This window comes from Macaca mulatta, chromosome 16 (genome assembly GCF_049350105.2).
Source record: "Macaca mulatta isolate MMU2019108-1 chromosome 16, T2T-MMU8v2.0, whole genome shotgun sequence".
NCBI classification, from domain to species: Eukaryota; Metazoa; Chordata; class Mammalia; order Primates; family Cercopithecidae; genus Macaca; species Macaca mulatta.
Genome location: NC_133421.1, coordinates 59,616,551 through 59,638,356, shown reverse-complemented (window position 1 = coordinate 59,638,356; position 21,806 = coordinate 59,616,551). Strand labels below are relative to the sequence as shown.

At 49.4% G+C, this 21,806-nt stretch overlaps 4 protein-coding genes across 6 annotated transcripts in view; 2 read left to right on the top strand and 2 right to left on the bottom strand.

Annotated features, from left to right (window-relative positions):
• Positions 1-1,070: 1,070 nt before the first annotated feature.
• LOC144335592 (uncharacterized) lies at positions 1,071-5,544 on the top strand. The gene is made up of 5 exons (XM_077971201.1): positions 1,071-1,109; positions 1,659-1,812; positions 2,553-2,639; positions 2,906-3,076; positions 3,401-5,544. The coding sequence occupies exons 2-5, from the start codon at positions 1,714-1,716 to the stop codon at positions 3,518-3,520; spliced, it is 477 nt and encodes a 158-aa protein (XP_077827327.1). The 5' UTR covers positions 1,071-1,109; positions 1,659-1,713; the 3' UTR covers positions 3,521-5,544.
• MRPL27 (mitochondrial ribosomal protein L27) lies at positions 4,617-9,890 on the bottom strand. Its single transcript, XM_015119314.3, has 4 exons — positions 9,837-9,890; positions 7,144-7,275; positions 6,721-6,788; positions 4,617-5,049 (listed from the first exon to the last, which is right to left on the bottom strand). The coding sequence occupies exons 1-4, from the start codon at positions 9,874-9,876 to the stop codon at positions 4,843-4,845; spliced, it is 447 nt and encodes a 148-aa protein (XP_014974800.2). The 5' UTR covers positions 9,877-9,890; the 3' UTR covers positions 4,617-4,842.
• EME1 (essential meiotic structure-specific endonuclease 1) lies at positions 9,837-18,475 on the top strand. Of its 3 annotated transcripts, none has more exons than XM_015119307.3 (9): positions 9,837-9,983; positions 12,219-13,020; positions 13,103-13,230; positions 15,632-15,718; positions 15,811-15,932; positions 16,139-16,256; positions 16,485-16,600; positions 17,336-17,525; positions 17,787-18,475. In XM_015119307.3, the coding sequence occupies exons 2-9, from the start codon at positions 12,243-12,245 to the stop codon at positions 17,961-17,963; spliced, it is 1,716 nt and encodes a 571-aa protein (XP_014974793.3). In that variant the 5' UTR covers positions 9,837-9,983; positions 12,219-12,242; the 3' UTR covers positions 17,964-18,475. The 3 variants fall into 3 exon arrangements, with proteins under 3 accessions (XP_014974793.3, XP_014974794.3, XP_077827323.1); XM_015119308.3 differs by having other exon boundaries at positions 16,100-16,256; XM_077971197.1 differs by having other exon boundaries at positions 16,070-16,256.
• The window catches only part of LRRC59 (leucine rich repeat containing 59), a 16,674-nt gene continuing 13,120 nt past the window's right edge, over positions 18,253-21,806 (bottom strand). The window contains exon 7 of the mRNA XM_015119312.3: positions 18,253-20,249. Within this exon, the coding sequence (XP_014974798.1) occupies positions 20,002-20,249 (248 nt within the window). The 3' untranslated portion in view covers positions 18,253-20,001. The remainder of the gene's footprint in view (positions 20,250-21,806) is intronic.

Here is a 21,806-nt window from a genome sequence, read left to right as displayed (position 1 = left end):
ATTTTGAGTTTACATTCTTCAACTCAAGTGAGTCGTGATCCTGACAGAGGATTCTGATTTAATGGGTCTGAGGTGACAACCCACAATGGTATGCTTTTAAAGCTTCTCAGGCCTTTCTAACAAGCAGGCAGGCAGAACCAGGGAAGCGTAGCCCCACCCCTGCTGCTCTGGCAGGCCTGTCTTGGCCCCACTGAGTTCGAAGCACTGCAGGACCCAGGACCAGGCCCCAGGACTCCTCCTGAGAGGTTCAGAGGGCAGGCTTGGGGGTGGAGGCACTCCTCTCCCATTCTCTCCCCTGTTCAGGTCACTGAGGTGAGTGGGAGCCCAGCTTTGCTGCCCAAGTTCCTAGCAGACAGTGTTCTCTACCCCCCCACCTTTCTGTAGGGTTAGCTCAGCCTGGAGGCTTGGGTTTTTTGAGGTTTTGAAATCCACTCCAGGCTGGGCCCCTGGGTTCAAATTCAGGATTTGGGCCAGGCAGGACACAGAGTGGGGGTAGGGAGCAGGTGCAGGCAGGCTGGGCACCCAGAGCTACACAATAACTGCTTTGGAGGGAGGAGAAGAGCCTGGACAGAGGCTTTTGTATTTCATGGCCTGGCGTACCCAGTTTCCAGGGCAACCATGGACACCACGGTTCTGTTAGAGGTGGAAGCCAAGACCAGAAGACAGCCAATTGACATTCAGAGCCCAGTTACCTGGGCCAATGGGAAGTGGAGGTGGGCAGTGGAGCTGGGAGGGATCTGGAACTGAGAAGTGCGGAGATCTGAGCGAGTTGGAGTCCCACTGGCTGTCAGGTTCAGCAGAAGCAGGGCCTGTTCCTCCCAACCCCTGCTCCGAAGGTTGTAGCGGGACCCTCATAGATGCCAGGCCTACAGAGGCAGGAGAGGCCGAGAGCCTGGAAAACTGCTTACAGATGCCCCTGCTCTGAATGAAGCTGTTCTTCCAAGCCAGGGTTCCCAGGGAGGGGTGTGGCACCTGGGGGGAGGGTCAGCCCTGTGGCCCTGCTGGCTGCCCTCAAGGCTGATGCCCTTTCCTGGCATCCCCTGCCACTGCTTCTCCGTGTGCAGACATCACCATGGACAACAGCCTCCTAGCCATAGTCATGGCCACCGGTGAGTACCTACTGCCATTCCGTGTCCCAGGGGTGGGGCAGAGGCACCGTAGGCAAAGCCCAGCTTCTTCATCTATAGGGTCACCTCAAGCAACAGCCCTCCCCAGCTAAGACTTGAGAAGTATGCTGTGCACGGCTGGCCTTTGATCCCTCTGGTCCCTTCCCTGTGCCAGGTCCTATGATGCCACAATCTTTGGTAACGAGAGGAGCTGGGCACCAGGGGCTGTTGAGCTGGGCTCTTGGGTCCTCTCCTGCCTCCTCAGATCCACTGTTTCTCAGGGTATCTGCTCCATCCCCTCCCTTTGTGTCTCTGTAAAATCTCCCTTACACACATCACCCCCTGGGCTGCAGGCAGGGAAGGGACAGGGCTACTCTGCTCCCCCTCACAAATCTCTGCCCCAAGGACTTGATGCTGTAGCAAAAAAGAAGCTGCCTGCACCTCAGTTTGCCTTGCTAGGCTGGTATCAGTCCCAGGCAGGTCATTCCTACACCAGCTTGTGGAGTGAATTCCAATCTGGTGAGGAAATGGGCCTGCATGTGCTGGGTCCAGGCTGCCCCTTGATGGTGCCTCTGGGGGGAGGGCAGCCTCATCTGCGGTGTTCATCATGGCCATCCTGCTGCTGCTGCTGCTGCTGCACCAGCGCGACCCCCAGTGCTGCCAGGTCCTCTGCACCTGCCACTTCTTCCGGAGTCCCAGCCAATACGTAAGCACCCTGACCCACCAACCCCTTGCCTTCATGGCCCCCACCCTGACCCAAATCCTGACAAAAGGGCACCTGTCCTCTGACCAAGGAGAAACAATTGTTCAGTATGGAAAGGGCCTTTGGAATCTTTCTCTGCAGCATCCAGCCTGGGTTCCCTCTGAGTCAGGGGAGCAGTGTGGAAAGGGTTAATAACAGCTAGGCCCCTCCCTGACCATTGTTAAACATAACTCAGTGCAAGGAGCTGCTCAGTGAAGACAAGGTCTTTTTCCAGCTCCCAAGGGAAAGTACAGAACCCCGACTTCTGGGGGAGGGGGTAAGTGGCAACAACAGCACTGTCAGTCCTCTCCCCAGGGACAGCGTGCCATATGGCATCCTGTACAGAAAGGAAACAAAATCTTCTGAGCTGCAGCCCCCCAGGCTCTGACACCATATCCCAACACTGAGCACCAGACAGGATGGAGGGGTAGGGACAGGAGGTGGTTTTCTCTGACTCCCCACCAAAGGTCATCAGACCTGGCTACCAGACGGTGGCAGAATGAGCTAGTGGCCAGAAAGGAGTGGATTATCTTTACACCCTAGTCCTTTCCAGAAATGCTGAGGGTCTGAGCTTTGTGACTTGGCCCAGGTGGAGAGGATTAAAGGGATGGAGAAAGGGGCATGGAGGGAAATAAAGGGTTTGGAATCTGCTGTCTTGCACACTGACCCTGAGCTTCACCTTGAGTTGTGCTTCATGATCCCAGGACTGCCCACCTCCCTACTTCAGCACCATGGGATGCCACACCGAGGTCCAGCCAGTGGAAAGGAGCCGAGAGTCCCAGGGGATACAGGTGAGGACCCCTGGACCTGCCACCTGGGATGGAGGAAGAAGTGCGCGCTGGGGTTGTGAAGCCAGGCAAGGGACCTAGTGTGGTTAAGGGGACTAAAAAGAATGCAGGGCAGGGCAAGGATGGGATAAGACCGGAGAGGCTTCTTGGAGGAGAGGGAGGAGTGCAATACCCCGAACTCAGGCTTGCTCTGGGGAAGAGGACCCAGACCGAAGCTGGATAACGCTGGTGCATGCCTCCCTGGCTCCCTTGGCTTTTCTTGGTCACAGGGCCACTCCCAGGTGGCTGAGGTATTCTGTGTGGGGCTGCCCAGGAGCCACCAGCTGCCCCTGTGGCAGCCAGCTTGCCTGCCCAGCTATGAGAGTGTTCAAAAGAAGGACCGGCAGCAACAGATTCACCAGCTGATTGCACAACGCTTCGGGCTCCGGGCCTGCAGAGAGGTGAATGTCCAGCCTTCTCAGCCCTGGGTGCCCTGGCTAACCCACCTTTTCACTTACTGCATTTTAACACACAATACCCAATTAGAGGCCCTGGGGTCAGGAAAAGGGCCACTAGTGGAGAACTCAAGGATATGAGTAGAGGCCCCAGTTCACTTCTTGTGTAGATGGTGCAGACCCCAGCCCAGGGAGGGCTAACCAGAGGGGTTTCCATGGAGCCAACATCTCCAGGGGAGATGCAGAAAGCAACAATCCAAAGAAAGGGTGTTACATATATGGGAGGAGAGCAAGAAAGTGGCTAATACCTTTGTTCTCCCATTTCTTCAGCTGCCACCAAGCTATGAGGACGCCATAAGGTCACTGCCTCCACCGCCGGCCTGCTGTGGCTCTACTCAGCCATCCCGGGAAGCAACCACCTGCCCTGATCAGGGGAACACCACAGTGTAGGAGGGAGCAACCACTTCTGTCTGGCTCTTCCCCTTTCTCCAGGGGACTGGAAGGGAGAACACTGAGCCTGTGGAGACAGCCCCCATCAATCTCCCCTGCCTAAAGACTACTCCAGCTGGGCCTTGGTACCTGATGCCCCCACACATGGTGCCAAAGTAAATCCCAGGTCACCTCTGCCAAGGATGTGCAGGAGATGAGGAATCCAGGGTAATGTTCTGGGAAAGCAAGATGACATGTTCAAGGCAGAACTCCAGAACTGGGAGGCTTCTCTGACCTCAATCCCTGGAGTGCCTGCCTTCAAGGCAGAGTAGAGTCCCTGAAAGGAAGCCACTGGACCCAACAGGCCCCTCTCTGGGACCGTAGCCAACACCACCTACCTCCAACAGCCAGGAATGATCATCCAAAATGAGATTTTCTTCCTGGCTCCTCCACTCAAAGGCAAGCCTCTAAAGGTCCTGGCTGGGATGACAATAGAGTGGCCTGACCCCTGCCCACTCTAAGCCCTCACTGAGTATTCCTGAAGCCAGATTCTTTGCTACTGTTTATCGTTTGAGATAAATCAAGAACCAGAAGAGAATGTGGGCCTGGTAGGCCTAGCTCTTCAGGTGAGCAGGAAGAAGCCATTTGTTACGTACTCTGCCCTACCACTGGAAAGACCTCGGCAGTCCGGGGCAGATGAGGCCTGACGGAGCCTCCCAGAAGCATATCCTGCCATCCCACAAGCTCTCTCTCTGCCCTAGACCTGGAGAGGTAGGGAAGAGGCTTTCCTGTGGCTATCTCTGGGGCTACAGCCCCAGCTCCCTTTGCATGTGGCTACGGGAGAAGAACATGACTGTGTTGCTTCCTTTACTGGCTGCCTCCACCCCTCCTCCCAGGGCCCAGCCCCTGGCCTTTCCTGGGATCTAAGAGGGGAAGCAGCAATGACACCCTCAAGCACGAGCTCCCCTCCTTCCCCTCTGGAGGACAGTGCCAAAGCAAGTCCCCCTTCTCATTTCCTCACTCAGATACATTCTTTCTTGCTTTGAGGCTCCCCCTTGGTGTGCACTAGAGAACCTGGGTAAGGACCAACAAATCACTAGGCAGTTCCATCCAGGTGTGTCCCTAAATAGCATGCGTTCATGACTCTGGCTCACTTTATTTTTGGCCCCAGGTCAGGTCTCCCAAAGGGTTTCCCAGCAGTCACTTCAGAGTCTCCTGCAGAATCACCATCAAGCAGACCTCTTCCTTGGGAGGCCGTGTCGTCACCCCAACCCTTGACTTCTGGTATCACCATCTCCTGTCACCTGGGCTCCAGTCTCTGTCTGATGGCCTCAAACAGGACATCAAAGCATAGCTACCAGTTTGAAGGTGCCCTCCGGCTTGGCAGGAACCACGTGGACAAAAGTCTTGTAGAGTACAGCACCCTTGGGCAGCCTGGTGATCAGATCCACAGCCTCCGTGTTTCTGGGATGAGGCACGTAGACCTCCTTAGTGTAGCGGACTATCCCCTCTTCCAGGGCATACAGACATTTATTCTTCCCAAGACCCACCTGCAACACACAGACCCGGTCAGCTGGTCAGCGAGGTGGCCCGTCCCAGAATTTTGGGACAGACTTCTCACACAGAGCCACGCCCTGGGGCCGAAGAGGGGGATCAGAGAATGCCATCTCAGGTTCCCTTTCCCACTGGCTGGCACTTCCAAACCTTCTGCTTCTTTACTGACTCATAACAAATGAGGGAAAAGAAAGCTCCAACAGCCAACGTGGGTCACTGTTCAGTCCCAGGGGGCTGTTACCTGGAGCCATGTCTATGTAACTGGTCAGAAGCCACAGTGGACAGATCCCAAAACCCAGGAAGATGCCCTAAATCTTCACTTAAGACTTAAACAACACTAGAACTGTCATATGTCATATTAAAACACTAGTTTGATGTAAATTTTCATCTAGGTAGTGATTTATAAAGTTTAGGCTCTATGGAAAATATAGACCAAAGCTATATGTATAATGCATATGCCAATAAAACAATCATACTATTGCATCAGCTAATACCCATGTAAGCCCTTTAATACCCATTACGTCATTTAATCCTCACCTTGTAAAAGAGGTATTATCTCCAATGCCATTTTTCAGATGAGAAATACGAAGCAGAGAGGTTAAACTATGTTGGATGTACAGTTGTTAACCATATTTTTTAGCTTTTTCTTTTAGAACTTCAGGCTGGGTGTGTGGCAGATTTTACCCATGTAGTCCAGCACTATTCTGTCTCTCTGATTAAAAGAATGGGCTCTGGAGCCAGGATGTCTGGTTCAAATACCAGCACTGCTACTTACTCCTGTGTGGTCTTAGGCAAGTTTACTTCACTGTGCCTCTGTTTTTTTTCATCTGTCAAATGGGAATAATATTAGCTACTTTACAGGATCAATTTGAGGATTCACAGTCAACAATCATAAAGGGCTTAGAATACCGTCCAGCTCAAAATATGTTAGCTTTGATTGTTGTTGACATAGCTACACATCTAATGTCTTAAGTTCTAAAAGGTAAAGCTACTACATATGAAATTATCCAAAAAGGGGTGAGGGAAGGGAAACTGTTTACAAAGGAAACTAATATTTAAAATAATGTGAAGAGTAGAGTATCGTTCTGTCTCTGTAACAAAGAACTGTCCTACCCTATAAAAATGATGCCAACTTGCTGAAACTGAAATCCCCACCTGGTATGAACCTAATTTCTGGCACACTGAATTCTATTTCATTAAATTCAAGCTATCTTTCAACCATCTACAAGTAAGTCTATGCAAAGGGAGAGGTCTTAGACATAATGAAAAACTAATAAATTGAAATTAGTTTCCCAAGACTAAAATAATATTTTAGATATCTTGTCCTCCAAGAACTGAGGGTTAGAAAGAAGAACCAAGAATACCAGGCCAATGCAACACCAAAGCAAAACATAGTGATCTGGGAGTTAGGCAGACCTGGTGCAAATCCCAGCAGTCACTTGCTCCTTCCACCCCCTCTAAGTCTCTGGCATTTCACCTGTAAAATAGAGACAATACCCACCTCACAGGGATGCAGTAAGGAAGAAATGAGATCGTGTAGGCATGGGAATCAGCAAAATGCTTGCCATTTGGTAAGCACCCAATATATGCAACTGTTACTACCATGCTTAGGGGCAAGGAGAGGTCATCCTAGAAAGGAAAAAGGGGGCAGCAACAGAGCAACTCACATGGGCACCTGGGTGCCAGCGGAAATGGCGCTGTGTTCCAATGATGTTCCCAGCATGAACATAGTGACCTAGAAGAGAAGTCCACAGTGATTGGGGCAGCATAGCAAACTACCAAGAAAACACGATGGCCTAAATGCTGCATACCAACTTCCAAGCCTGCCCCTGGCCAAAAACAACTCCCAGACAGTCCAACACAAGCACTGCAGGATCTGCCACCCAGCAGCTCTTATCTCTAATTGCATGGTTATGGCTCACACCCACCCACCCTATGACCCTTCCTCAGGTCTTATCTGTTCCTTTAATCTGGAGCCAATTATGATGGTGAGGAAGAATAGGGCCAGGAACATGCAGGGTTCTTCTGCTCTCCTAAGGAACACCAGGACAGGGTGCAGCTGGGAAGGGGAAGCCAAGGCACATCCTCACCTTCCATTTTCTTAATGCCTAGGCGTTTGCCTGATGACTTTCCACCAAGGTTTCTGGAGCTACCACCCGTCTTCTTGGATGCATATCTGACAGCAAGAGCTGTAGCAGGAGTGGAGCTCAGCAAGGATGTAACTGCAAAGAAAACAGAAACATTGTTCAGACAGACAGGCTCAAACTATTTCTGCCTCAATGGGGCACATGCTGAGAGGTGAGAGGTGGTGGGGAGATGAGAAAGATGTGTCAGGGGAGCAGAAGTGCCACTGAGTGTATTAGTTCTCAGGGAATACCTGAAGGTCCTTGGCTTTCTTCTTTTGGGGGAGGGGGCGGGGGAGCAGTGAAACATAAATGGAAAAAAATAAACATCATGTGTTCTGGGTCCTGACACATTTAGTCTAAATGTGCTGAGGAGAAATGGACACCACAAAGCTGCCTGCTTCAGAGGCTCACTCACCCTCATGCACCATGGAGGGGCCAGAACAGACTTGGGAAGCCCAGCACATCCAGAGAGGCTTCTGTTTCAGGCTCACTCACGACTTTTTCTTTTTTTTTAAGACGGAGTTTCACTCTTGTTGCCCAAGCTGGAGTGCAATGGGCGCAGTCTTGGCTCACTGCAACCTCCGCCTCCCGGGTTCAAGCGATTCTCCTGCCTCAGCCTCCCAAGTAGCTGGGATTACAGGTGTGTGCCACCACGCCCGGCTAATTTTTTGTATTTTTAGTAGAAACGGGGTTTCACCATGTTAGCCAGGCTGGTCTGGAACTCCTGACCTCAGGTGATCCCAAATTGTTGGGATTACAGGCCTCACCCGTGACCTTCTCAGCTATTCACTCATCCACTGCTCACCAAATACTAGTAAACTAAAAGGGTAGCTGGTCTGAAGGTGGCTCCCACAGGGTCCTGGCCATTTCAGAAGGCTGGGCCCTTTCTTCTCAAAGCACATCAAGCAGAGGTCCAACCATGACCCACAGACTGCCCTTGTTAATATGACCCCTCCATACTCATTCCAAAGTGCTCAATAGCATTCATTTGAAAAAGTAAAACAAACTAAAATTCATACTAAGATGGTAGTCCCTTGCTGTATGACAAGCTTAGGGGTGCAACTCCTTGCCTGCAGGTCTCCAGACACAGCCATGATTTAAGGCCCATGCCAGTGTCTTTAGAGAAGCTTTGTGGGTCTCTGGAGCCTGTAAGTTCAGAGTGTCTGAAGCCTGGGTTTCTGACATTTCCATGACAACATAGACTAACTGCGGCAAAGGACCAGAGATAAGGACTCAGAAAGACAACATGTTAAATGCCCAGCACCAAGATCTACCTACCTTTAAACATCTATTCATTCATTTACATACTTACTAAGCTCAGGAGCTGGGCTTTTACTTTACTTACATTATCTCATTCACAAATATTTGCTCTTCACCCTACTCCCCATCTTCCTCCTCAAAGTAAATGGTGCTACCATTCAGCCAGTTGCTTAGGCAGAAACCACAGTCACTGCGGATTCCTTCTCTTTGCTGACCTCACATATTCAGTTCCCCAGCAAGCTCTGTGGATGCTAACTCCAGAACAGATCTCAAATTCATCCATTTTCCTCCAAGTTCACTGCCACCACAAACGTCTTGGCTAAATCATCTCAGCTCAGGGATATTATGGCTTTCCATCTGATTTCCTCATTTCCACTCCTATCCCCTTTAAATTTACATTACAGGAATAGTTTGCTTCTCAAAATGTAGAACTGGCTCAAGTCACTCTCCTGTCCCTCACTCTACACAGGGCTAGGTCTCCTGTCATTCTTTTTTTTTTTTTGGGGGGGGTGGGGTGAGGATAGGGCCCCATTCTGTCACCCAGGCTGGAGTGCAGTGGTATGTACATGGCTCACTGCAGGCTCGACCTCCTGAGCTCAGGTGATCCTCCCACCTCAGCCTCCTGGGTATCTGAGACCACAGGCAAGCGCCACCACACTGGGCTAATTTTTGTATTTTTTGTAGAGATGGGGTTTTGCCATGTGGCCCAGCTGGTCTTGAACTCCTGGGCTCAAGCGATCCGCCCGCCTCGGCCTCCCAGTGTTGGGACTACAGGCATGAGCCATCATACCCCGCCTCCTGTCATTCTTTAGTTCTTAAATGTTATCTCCTCAGAAGACTTCCTTCACCGTTCAATCTAAGAAAACACACACACAAACACACACACACACACACTCATTTTCTTTCTTCACAGCACTTGCCAGTTTGCAACTACTTTATGTGTTCATTTATTGGCTTATGCACCAGAGAAAACCGTTCGGGGGCTAGAAGCCATGTCTTCACGTTTTCTGCTGATTTTCTGAACACCTGCCGCCGTGTCTACCACAAAGACAGACCTCAATTTGTTGAATGAATAGATTAATTTTTTCATCACCAATGTGCCATTGTTACTAATACTCATACAGAGAAAGGATCCACCCAAACCCCCAACCGCCAAGGAAGCCGTCCGTGCTCCTGAGGCAGGGGAAGGCCAAGTGCTCCTCCAACTCCCCCACTCATGGTTCTACCCAGGATGTGTCACGTGACCAGCGACAGCGTCCCTCAAAAATGGAGTGGCCCACACACTTCCCCTCGCATCCAGGGTCCTCCGCGGGGATCAGTATCACCTCCTTCCCTCCCTGCTGGAGCTCCACTCTGCCTCCCCGCCTCGCCCCGCTCTGACTACTGCGTCCCATTACCAGCTGTTCGGGTCCTCAGCGCCAGCACCACAGACGCCATGTTTGCGTTCACTCACTTCCGGTCTCGAAAAGGTTCTACTTCCGCTATCAGGAGATCTACTTCCGGGCCCTGCGTGGCAGTTGAAAGAGTGGCGGGAGAAGTTGCAGGTGAGTGTACCCCGCTGCAGGCCAGCGGATTAGGCGGGACTTCCCTCCTGAGCACCTATCTGCAGAGTCTTGGTGGCTAGGGCGTCCAGGAGCCTCTGCAGCGGACCGCCAGCCTGAGAGGCGCAGAGCTTGTCGGACAGGGGCCCGCTTGTCTCACTCCCCTCATTTGCAGATGTCAACGGAGGCCCAGCGAAAGGGTCAGAGATGAGGCCCCCTCCCTAGTCATTCAACTTACTTTATTCAGCCAGCTGTGTGCTAGATGCTGTACTAAGCGCGGTAGATGCATTATTTTATTTAATTTTCACCACCTTATAAAATGGGTGCTGTTATCATCCCTGTTTTACTAAGGAAGAAACTGAGGCCTAGGCAGGTTACATGTCTCCTCCTGGGTCATACCTACAGTGTTAGTAAATGTTCCAGGAATGATTAGCTTTGCATATGACCCAGCAGTTTTACTCCTAAGTATATACACGAAAGGGATTTGAAAACATACCCCCACAAAAAGTAGTACATCAGTGTTCATAGCAGCATTATTCATAATAGCCAAAAAAATGGAAACAAATTAAATGTCCAAGTGATGAATGGATAAACAAAATGTAGCATATCCGTACAATGGAATATTATTAAGTCATGAAAAGTAATTAAGTACTGATACAGGCTACATCACAGATAAACCTTGAAAACATGCTGAGTGAAAAAAGGCACAAAAGGCCACATATTGTATGATTCTATTTATATGAAATATCCAGAATAGGCAAATGCATAGAGACAGATGTATGGTTGCCAGGAGCTGGGGAGAGGGAGGGAATGGATAGTGACTGCTTAATGGCTGCAGGAATTCTTTTTGAGGTGATGAAAATAGTGATGATGGTTGCACAACATTGTGAATATACTAAAAAACTACTGAATGTACACTTTTAAAAGGATATTGTGCTGTGCAAATTATATCTCTATTTTTATTTTTATTTTTATTTTTCTTTAAAGCAGGGTCTCACTCTGTCACCCAGGCTGGAGTGCAGTGGTACAATCACAGCTCATTGCAGCCTTGACCTCCCAGGCGCAAGCGATCCTCCCACCTCAGCCTCCTCAGTATCTGGGACTACAGGTGTGAGCTACCATACCCAGCTAATGTTTGTATTTTTTTGTAGAGACGAGTTCTCACTATGTTGCCCAGGCTGTTCTTGAACTCCTGGACTCAAGTGATCCTTCTGCTTTGGCCTCCCAAAGTGCTGGGATTATAGGCATGAGCTACCATGCCCAGCCTATGTCTCAATTTTTTAAAAGAACAGTTTTTGACCAGCTGTGGTGGTTCATGCCTGTAATCTCAGCACTTTGGGAGGCCAAGGCGGGCAGATTACTTGAGTTCAGGAGTTCAAGACTAGCCTGGCCAGCATAATGAAAACCCGTCTCGGGCCGGGCGCGGTGGCTCAAGCCTGTAATCCCAGCACTTTGGGAGGCCGAGGTGGGCGGATCACGAGGTCAGGAGATCGAGACCATCCTGGCGAACACGGTGAAACCCCGTCTCTACTAAAAAATACAAAAAAAAAACTAGCCGGGCGAGGTGGCGGGCGCCTGTAGTCCCAGCTACTCGGGAGGCCGAGGCAGGAGAATGGCGTAAACCCGGGAGGCAGAGCTTGCAGTGAGCTGAGATCCGGCCACTGCACTCCAGCCTGGGCAACAGAGCAAGACTCCGTCTCAAAAAAAAAAAAAAAAAAGAAAAAAAAAAAAAAGAAAACCCGTCTCTACTAAAAATACAAAAATTAGCCAGGCGTGATGGTGGGCACCTGTAATCCCAGCTAGGCTGAGGCAGGAGAATCGCTTGAACCTGGGAGTGAGGTTGCAATGAGCCAAGATTGTGCCACTGCACTCCAACCTGAGTGCCAGAGCGAGACTCCATCTCAAAAAAGAATAACTTTTGACATCTCCATTTCAAATGTGAAGATCAACAAGGGGGTGGAGGTGTTAAATCTTGTTACCACCTCCCCCCATTAAAATTTTGTAATGGTAACTCTACTTTGTTTATACCTCAACTTGACCTGGAAAGAATTTGAGGAAGATTCCTGTTAGATTACCAAGAGTTAGAGTTCCAGACTGAATGTGTTGGGACCATGTCATATTTCTCTGTTTATGTATTCTCTGTATCTTATATTTACGTCATAAAGCCTGGCTATGGAACACAGCTGGTGGACTGAATTGAATGCTCTAGTCTGTGTCGTATGTCTCTTTTCCTTTTAGGGAATTATTTGATAGCACATACTGATGGCTCTAAGGAAGTCATCACCCTCACGAGATTCTGGTGATAGTGACTCTGAGGAGTTGCCAACATTTGCCTTTCTGAAGAAGGAACCATCTTCAACAAAGAGGAGACAGCCTGAGAGGGAGGAGAAGATTGTAGTGGTTGACATCTCAGATTCTGAAGCCTCCTGTCCTCCAACACCAGGGTTACTTTCACCACCTGTGTCAGACACAGCTGAAACTGTCACACAAACGCAGCCAGTCAGGTTGCTAAGCAGTGAAAGTGAAGATGAAGAAGAATTTATTCCTCTGGCTCAAAGGCTTACATGTAAGTTTCTGACCTACAAGCAACCGAGCCCTGAGGACTCTAGCTCCCCAATTAAAAGTGTTTTGGATCATCAAAATAATGAAGGTGTATCATGTGACTGGAAAAAGCAGCCCTTTCCAAAGATCCCTGAAGTTCCTCTCCATGATACCCCAGAGAGGAGTGCAGCAGATAACAAGGACCTGATCTTAGATCCATGCCGTCAGCTTCCAGCCTACCCCTCTACCTGCCCTGGCCAGAGCAGCAGCTTGGTAGTAACCAAAGCAAATTCTGATATCCTCCCACCACAGAAGAAAACCAAGCAGAGTCAGAAGGTCCAGGAAAGAGGCTCACAGGGATGCCGGCAGCAGAGACAAGCAAGGCAGAAGGAAAGCACCCTGAGACGACAGGAAAGAAAGAATGCAGCACTGGTTACCAGGATGAAAGCCCAGAGGCCAGAGGAATGCTTAAAACACGTCATTGTGGTGCTGGATCCAGGTCCTCACATGTATCTTTGTCCTGTGCTGAGTTATCTGCTTTCTGGACCACCCACTGACAGTCCCTTTTCTATCTGTTGCAGTGCTTTTACAGATGGAAGGTGGGGGCCAGCTCCTGGGAGCACTGCAGTCCATGCAGTGCCGCTGTGTGATTGAGGTGCAGGCCGTGCCTTGCAGTGTCACTTGGAGGAGAAGGGCTGGGCCGTCTGAGGTAGGGATTTTCTGGCTGACATTTCCTCCTCCTCCCCTTGCAGTTACAGGATAAATATGTTTTTATTTTAAAGGATACTTAGCAGTCAGGGCCCCAGCAGGAAGAGAGATGGCACATTCAACTCAGGGTAATTGAAGGAAGATTGAATAAAGGGACTGTTTGCCAAGGCATGGGCAGGGTATGAGGAAACTACTAGTGACAGCATGGTACCTCACAGTAATAACAGCACAACTTACGGTTTTTCAACCTCAGAATTATTGACATTTTAGATTGGAGAATTCTTTGTTTTGGGAGCTGTCCTGTGATGTGCAAAATGTTTAGCAGCATTCCTGGCCGCTATCTACTAATGTACCCCTCTCAGTCATGACAATAAAAAATGTCTGCAGACATTGCCAGATGTCATTTGTGGGGAAAAATCACCCCCGGTTGAGAACCATTGGCATAGCTGTTACCATCCCTATGCCTGAAGGGATGAGGGGAAGGAGTGGTCAACAGAATCCAGGAGAGAGACATGGAGAGAGGATCACCTTGAGCGAAGCTATGAGCTGCCATAGAGGGGGACGGCAAACCCTAGGTGACCCCGCTGGGAGGGAGCCAGGGGAAAAATACCGACTTCACTTTCCTCCTTCCCACTAGTCCTCTCCTCGGGTTCCCCGCTGGTGACACCCAGCTGGGAGCCAGAAGACGTGGGCCCTGTGTTTTTTGTAGAGATCGTAGTGTGGAGCTTGTATATTTGGTAGAGACGCGGTTTTGCCATGTTACCCAGGCTGGTCTTGAACTCCTGAGCTCAAGCAATCTGCCTGCCTTGGCCTCTCAAAATGCTGTGATTACAAGTGTGAGCCACCTTGTCTGGCACTAAGATTCTTTATCTCACCAGAAGCATCTTGTATGAAAAAAGAAAAAAAAAAGTATTTTTTCCTCTCTTTGATTTCTTTTTTGGATCTGATAACTTTCTCAGTAACACAGGACAGTTCCCCACACGTTTTACTCTGGGGGTATTAGTAAGCCTTTATATTCATAGAGCAGCTTACCCTCTCAAGGCACTCCCACATTCTCTCTTGTGTTTCTGTCAGTCATCCTATAGGGTAGGACTTCTCCCCACATCACAGGTGGGGAAACTGGGGCCCAGAAAAGTTAAAAGCCTTATTGAGGATCACAACGGGAATGAGAACCCAGAGCTCCCCCGACCTATAGGTCTTGCTTTGCTTATAGGGACCCAATCAGAAAACTTTCTATAAAAGTCCTGCTCCCCAATTACTCCATAATACTGTACTGCTGGAGGATTGTTGGCCTTGAGGCATTCTTGACTTTGATTATGCCCTACCTGTGACAAACAGGAGGTGCTCTCATAGACTGAAGTTTCCCTTGTGATTCTTGTCTTTGTCACAAAAGAACTTACATGTTTGTAAGGGCCACTCAGCTCACAGCATCTGCCTTCAAAGCCAGAGTCATTTACTTGTACTAAATCCTTTGGAAGAGTTTCCCTTTCCTCCATTCCCCTATTCAAAATGTACAGAACAAATTGGCCCCAGCCCCTTTCAACTTGCTATGTTCCTTTCTCCTTTTTTTTTTTTTTTTTTGAGACAGAGTTTCACCCTGCTGCCCAGGCTAGGGTGTAATGGCGTGGTCTCGGCTCACTGCAACCTCCACCATCTGGGTTCAAGTGATTCTCCTGCCTCAGCCTCCCGAGTACCTGAGATTACAGGCATGCACCACCACGCCTAGCTAAATTTTTTGTATTTTTAGTAGAGACAGGGTTTCACCATGTTGGCCAAGCTGGTCTCAAACTCCTGACCTCAGGTGATCCGCCCACCTAGCCCTCCCAAAGTGCTGGGATTACAGGTGTGAACCACTGTGCCTGGCCTGCTGTGTTTTTTGTTTTTTTGTTTTTTTTAAGACGGAGTCTAGCTCTGTTGCCAGGTTGGAGTGCAATAGTGTGATCTCGGCTCACTGCAACCTCCGCCTCCCAGTTTCAAGCAATTCTCCTGCCTCAGCCTCCCGAATAGCTGGGATTATAGGCATGTGCCACCACACCCAGCTAATCTTTGTATTTTTAGTAGAGATGGGATTTCACCGTGTTGGTCAGGCTGGTCTCGAACTCCTGACCTCATGATCCGCCCACCTCGGCCTCCCAAAGTGCTGGGATTACAGGCGTGAGCCACCACGCCCGGCTGCTATGTTCTATTCTTATTCACTGTCTCTGAGATGCAGGGCACCAAGACTGAACAATTGAGGGCTGGGAGGAATAGCAACACTGTTTCTTGCCAGTGACTTCATTCCAGAGGGATAATGCATAAGGGGTGGGAGTTAGTTCATTCACCCAGAAGACCTGGGCCACTCTCACAGGTGCTCATTACCTGCTGACCTCCTTCCCTGGGCTGTGTTCCGGGTACTTTGGCAGGACGGAGAGGACTGGGTAGAGGAGCCAACAGTCCTGGTGCTGCTCCGGGCAGAGACATTTGTGTCCATGATCTACAATGGAAAGCAGGTGGGCCAAGCCAGAGGGTGGGAGGACATGGATCAGAGGGCTGACTCTTACTAGGAAGCAAGTATTAATGCAGTTTCTGCCCCTTCATGCAGGGAAGCCTGGACAGCACTATGAAAGGGAAGGAAACGTTTCAGGGCTTTGTAACTGACATCACAGCAAGGACAGCAGGGAAAGCTCTGTCACTGGTGATTGTGGATCAGGAGAAATGCTTCAGGTTTGGATTTGCCCTGGTGATTTCATGTTAAAAGGGGCAGCTCTTGGGCCAAGAGGGGTGAGTTTATTCTTCGCAGATGTAGGTCACTCTGCAAGGTAGTCTGTCTCTAACAAGCCCGGGGGGATGCTCTGGTCCAGTCTTCTTCCGCATCTTCTGCCTGACTTCAGCCTGGAGCTGCTGTCCTTTGATTTCCTCCCCTGCACCAGCACTCGGAATCCTCCAAGCAGAGGGAAACAGGGAACAAATAAACAGACCAAGGAGAAGCAACAGAAACAACCAGAGGCCAGCATAGGGTCCATGGTATCCAGGGTAGACGCTGAAGAGGTAAGAACGTCCTGTTGCCTGAATCGGGCTGGGTACTCACTGGTCACCTGAGACTTCCTATTGATAAAGAATAAAATGCCTGCTGCATACTGCTTTCTCTCTTGGCACTGAGAAAGAGAGAAGGTGCCAAACAGGGAGCCAAGGGGCTGTGGTGTGGCTTTAGTGGACAGTGACTTGCAGCTAGTCTCTCTCTACCCCTCCCGTCCATCGTTGCTTTTGGGTTTCTAGGCATTGGTGGATCTGCAGCTACACACAGAAGCCCAGGCTCAAATTGTGCAGAGCTGGAAAGAACTGGCTGACTTCACATGTGCATTCACAAAGGCTGTGGCTGAGACGCCCTTCAAGTGAGTAACCCCAGCAAGTCCAGCCTCCACGCTGGGCCTTGTCCTTTACCATGGCTCTTGCAGTCAAAGCAAATGTCCCTTTCCCCTCATCTCTGCAGTCAGCCCATTGTCTCTCAAGCTGGAGGCAGAAGGAGCTGACCTCATGCTGGGGATTCTTGGGAAGAGTCCTCAAGCCTAGCCCCTTTTCAAATATTCTGCTTTCGCTTATGTGTAAGTATGTGTTCTACAGGCTGACATCATAGGCCAGGTTACCATAGGCCAAGTTACCAGGATTCATTACAGGTCAGATCACAATGTAATAAGCACTCGGAAAGGAAATTTTTAGCCTTAGTTCAAGGAGTGTTCATTGTCAGAATTTAAAATAAGTAAATGACCTCAGAGACAATCCAGTCCAAGTCCCTTATTTTATACTTGAGGGGATGGAGGCCTGAAGAGATTGACTTGTCTAAGGTCCTAGCAGTGAGAAGAACCAGAAATAGACTCCAGATTTCCAAATATTGAAGAATCTGGTACCTTTTCTTCTACCAAAATGGACTAGACGTAGTTTTTAAATTAATTAGCAACTGGCACTATACCTGGGAACAAAGTGAGCAAATTGTCAAAGGCACAAAAAGGCCAGATATAACATGGTGCCCACCTCTTCCAACGTCAGTGGGTGGGTTTTTCAGTTGCCACTTGAGAGAACAGGTGTAAGAGTAATGAGCAACTTGCAGCTCTCCAACTATGCTGTGGCAGGAAACTCCGAGATGAAACTACCTTCTCCTTCTGTGTGGAGAGTGACTGGGCTGGAGGGGTGAAGGTGGACCGTGCTGGCAGGGGTCTCGCACTGGTCTGGAGGAGACAGATTCAGCAGCTGAACCGAGTCAGCCTGGAAACGGCCAGTGCAGTTGTGGATGCCTATCCCTCCCCACAGCTCCTGGTACAGGTATGCCACTCCAGGGCTCAGGGGTCACTGCCCATTGCCTGCGCATTCATTGAGCCTCCGGATTTCCATGGACAACTGTTGAGGGCCCACAAAGGCCTCACAGGTCAGCATTGCACGTCTGCTAAGATCAGAGTTGCTAATGCTGACCCAGGGAGGGAGGACAGGTTCTCATGCCCCAAGCCAAGCATAGAACCCTCTATGCTCATGGAGAAGGGATCACTGTGGATGGTACCATATTAAGAGGTCATGTACCACTTCCAGGCTTATCGGCAGTGTTTTTCGGAGCAAGAACGCCAGAATTTGCTCGCAGACATACAGGTGCGCCGTGGGGAAGGTGTGACATCCACTTCTCGCCGCGTTGGACCAGAGCTATCGAGGCGTATCTACCTTCAGATGACCACTTTACAGCCACATCTCTCTTTAGATAGTGCTGACTGATTCTAGCCCTCAGGGATGGGATGAAAAGCTGGAAACTTCCACCTTCCCAACCTCAGAGCCTGACTGCAATGAAGAGACTGGCAGCACCTCCTGAAATACAAGCCTAGGTGAGGCCCAGTCTTTCCTGGGTCTTGTTATTTGTGAAGGTCTGCCTGTCAGCTGGGGCAGAGACTGAAATACTGCCACCTACCTTTGGCATTTAATGTTCCTCTCCTGGCAAAAATTCACTGTCACAAACCACCCCCACTCCTACCCAGCCAACCCTCAAAACACAAAGGAACAAAGACAGTCCACTCAGACACGTATTTAATAACTGTAGAAATCCAAAAGAATTAGCATCAAATCTTGGAAGTCGTGAATGAAGCTGTGGGTTGGCTTGACTGGGCTCAGCCACTGAGCTGCCTCAACCGGCCAAGGAACGGGATTATGATGACTATGCAGACTTCTATATTGTCTTCATCTCATTGTATGTATTATGTATTTAGTTTCAATAAAGCATTTGTACCAATGGCTCTGGAGCTTGGAGGAAGACTAGAGGAATGTGTAGTGAGTCTGAGTAAGGTGTAGACCTACGCAGCAGAGCTATGGGGGAGAAGATTAACAAAGTCCTTTCTTCCAATATCAGGACAGTCATGAGTGGCAGTCCCATGCAAAAGCTCATTAGGGCTAAAAGGCCCTCTGTCTCTGAATTATGACAGATTCTTGCTCCCTCCGGGGGGAGCCAAGGAGCTTGCAACTGGGAGTCTGCAGTGAATGAGCACCATGACACAGTCATTTCTGATCCCTCTATCCAGCTGTTGTGAAAAGATGAAGCAAAGGAGGCAAGAAAATGCTTACTCTAGCAGACAAGAGAATGGACAGCGCGATCCTTGTTTGTGCTAGTCATTGGGTGATGCACCACTTTTCAGCTCCATGATGCTACTTGTTTCCCTTCATTTCCTGTTTCCATTTATTCCCTTCAGTTATGGTCTAGAATCAAACAATTCTAAACCTCAGTGTCTTATGAAGCTGACACTTCAAAACCTGCAAAAGCAGGTTGCCTTTGAGGTATTTAGTCACACCAAATACAACTAGAGCTGTCATAGACAGTGTAGGTTTGCAGAGATCCACCTCCTTGCTTACTGGCAATTAGGGAATTAATGCTCTAAAACTGAGGCAAGGAGCCTGGACTGTTGCCATTTTATGGAAGCCACATAAGTTGGGCAGGACTCCACAGGAGCTGCCATGACCTGATGATAGCAAGAGATTTCTATCTCTGAGTCATGAAATCTGTCTACCATGAAAGATTCTACGCTTCGCCTGAGGAATCAATTCTGGTGTGAGTTCTAGTCTCTCAGGACATTATAAAGGAGGGAAAATGATGTAAAGGGAAAAAAGAATACCAGAGTGGGAATCCAGTTTTGCCTCAAACTAGCTGGGAGACTAGGCAAGTCATGGAAGCCCTGTTTCTCTGTCTGCAAGTGTTATATTGGACTGGATGGTCATGAAGTCCCTTTCATAGCCACAGATTTTGTGTGGCTGCTAAAATGCTTATATCTCTGAGGTCCTGAAGAAAACAGGAATACCCCTACCCCCTAATTTAGACTGGATTTACTGAGTGTGGTGTTTTAGTCCCCAAAAACTTCCTCCTGATCTGCCCTGATTCCCCAGGGAGGCATGAAAGAAAGGGTTTGTGGCATACAAAAGTATAAATGTAGTGACAGCTGACCATTTAGTAGAAACGAGCCTTGCCTTTACATAGCTTTGTATAACAACTAGAAAAGGCTATGTTTTCTCTCTCCCCACCCCCAAGCCTACTCCTTTAGGCATGCAGGTAACTGCTCCCCCCGCCGCCACCTCCCATTTCTCCTCATTCCACCAGGGAACCCTGACTAAGGAACGAAGAAGTCCTACAAAGAGGAGGTCTCATGTACCCAATCTGCAGCCATTTGATGATGGCAGGTAGGTCTGATGCTAAAAAGAGGTTGTGTCCAGCAGAACCCAATTCCATAGGAATCCAAACTCCAAGGCTGGGAGGCAGCAGGTGCTGGGGACAAGCTCACTGCTGAGAGTCGGTCTGGAGGACCCACTGGAGGATCTCATGGCGGCGTAGACCCTGGACTGCATTGTCATAGATGGTGTTCACGCTGGTGCAGAGGGGCTGCTGCTGTAGCTCTGTCACCCGACAAGCAACCAGCCCTCCCGCCACACCAAATAGCAGCAGCAGCAGCAGCAGCTTCAGCACAGCCCAGGAACGAGTGTGCTTCCGGGGTGGTGGCTTGCGGGGACGGGAGCCGGACTTAGATTCTGGAGGAACAGTAACAGTAGACAAAACAAGTTCAGTCAGAGGAGACCCACTCTATACCAATCTCTGCTAGTCTCCTCCGTACAGATCTACCTACATCCCTTCCTCAAGCAAAAACTCTCCAGGACTTGAAGACAAAAAATGTCTCCAGAGACCGAAACAGAAACACCTTTTCCCTTGGATCTTGAGGGGGTGGATTTGAAACTGGGACTCATTCTGTGTGTCTCGTGTAGCTCACAGCCCTCAGGGTCCTAAGTTCTCCTTGGTAACATGGTGATCCACACCTCTTGGGATCGCAGAGGGAGGGGCTTATCAGAAGGCACCCAGCGCTGACAGAGTACTGTCCACTTGGGGAAGCAGGGTCAGGATTTATCATTATTGTCATTATGATATAATGTATATATAAAAGAAAGCCCAAAAGGTAATACACCATATTGTAAGCAGTGATGATTGCTAGGAATGGGGGAGTACAGGTGGTTGCCACTTTCTGATATATGTATCTAGATAGATAGATATCTTTTCTCAATTCTTTGCAATGAACATATATTACATTTTTAATTAGAAAAAATTGGTTTTGAGATTTTTAGACAAAATTTTAAAAAACTTGACTGAGCATCCACAATGCCAGGAACTGCATGACCCTGCTTCCTCATTTAATCCTTATTACTACCCTGTATGATCTTCGTTTTCAACAAGGAAATTAAAAACCAGTGAGATCAGGAGGGTGGAGGCCTGTGGTCCTGTGCTGTTCAAGACAAGGGTGAGTAGGGGTAGGGCCACAGGCCTCCACTCTCTGTACAGAGCTCCTTCCCTCACCTGCCTCTCCCTCAGGGGTCCCTTTTCACCCAGAAGGTATCTGATCCTCTGCAGCATATGGAGCCACATCACTAACGAAATTCAACCAGACATATTCAGGTAAAACACAAAGATGTGTTTTCTATACAATATGCCTCCCTGAATGCAGGGAAAATGACACCTCTCGTGTTCAAGCAGAGAGGGGTCTCACTGTCGCCCAGGCTGGTCTTGAATGATCCTCCTGCTTCAGCCTCCCAAGTAGCTGGGACCACAGGTGTGTGCCACTACACTTGGCTAATTTTTAAATTTATGTAGAGACAGAGTCTCTCTGTGTTGCCCAGGCTGGTCTCAAACTCCTGGGCTCAAGTGATCTCACCTTAGCCTCCCAAAGCACTGGGATTAAAGTCCTGAGCCACAGAACCTGACTGTAAGGCACTTTTAAGAGTAAACTTGCTGGGCACAGTGGTTCACACCTGTAATCCCAGCACTTGGGGAGGCCGCCTGAGGTTGGGAGTTTGAGACCAGCCTGACCAACATGGAGAAACCCCATCGCTACTAAAAATACAAAATTAGCCAGGTGTGGTGGTGCACGCCTGTAATCCCAGCTACTTGGGAGGCTGAGGCAGGAGAATCTCTTGAACCTGGGAGGCGGAGGTTGCAGTGAGCCGAGATCATGCCATTGCACTCCAGCCTGGGCAACAAGAGTGAAACTCTTGTCTCGAAAAAAAAAAAAAAGTGGCCGGGCGCGGTGGCTCAAGCCTGTA

Bases quoted from the DNA above. Each gene is read 5' to 3' on its own strand.
- LOC144335592 (XM_077971201.1), top strand. From the start codon at position 1,714: ATGGCCATCCTGCTGCTGCTGCTGCTGCTGCACCAGCGCGACCCCCAG. The intron at 2,640-2,905 runs GTGAGGACCCCT...TCTTGGTCACAG, and splicing joins GAGAGTCCCAGGGGATACAG to GGCCACTCCCAGGTGGCTGA. The intron at 3,077-3,400 runs GTGAATGTCCAG...CCATTTCTTCAG, and splicing joins GGCTCCGGGCCTGCAGAGAG to CTGCCACCAAGCTATGAGGA.
- MRPL27 (XM_015119314.3), bottom strand. From the start codon at position 9,876: ATGGCGTCTGTGGTGCTGGCGCTGAGGACCCGAACAGCTG. The intron at 7,276-9,836 runs GTAATGGGACGC...TTTTCTTTGCAG, and splicing joins GCTGAGGACCCGAACAGCTG to TTACATCCTTGCTGAGCTCC. The intron at 5,050-6,720 runs GTGAGTTGCTCT...TGTGTGTTGCAG, and splicing joins GCTGGCACCCAGGTGCCCAT to GTGGGTCTTGGGAAGAATAA.
- EME1 (XM_077971197.1), top strand. From the start codon at position 12,243: ATGGCTCTAAGGAAGTCATCACCCTCACGAGATTCTGGTGATAGTGAC. The intron at 13,021-13,102 runs GTCCTCACATGT...TATCTGTTGCAG, and splicing joins CATTGTGGTGCTGGATCCAG to TGCTTTTACAGATGGAAGGT. The intron at 15,933-16,069 runs GTTTGGATTTGC...GCTCTGGTCCAG, and splicing joins GATCAGGAGAAATGCTTCAG to TCTTCTTCCGCATCTTCTGC.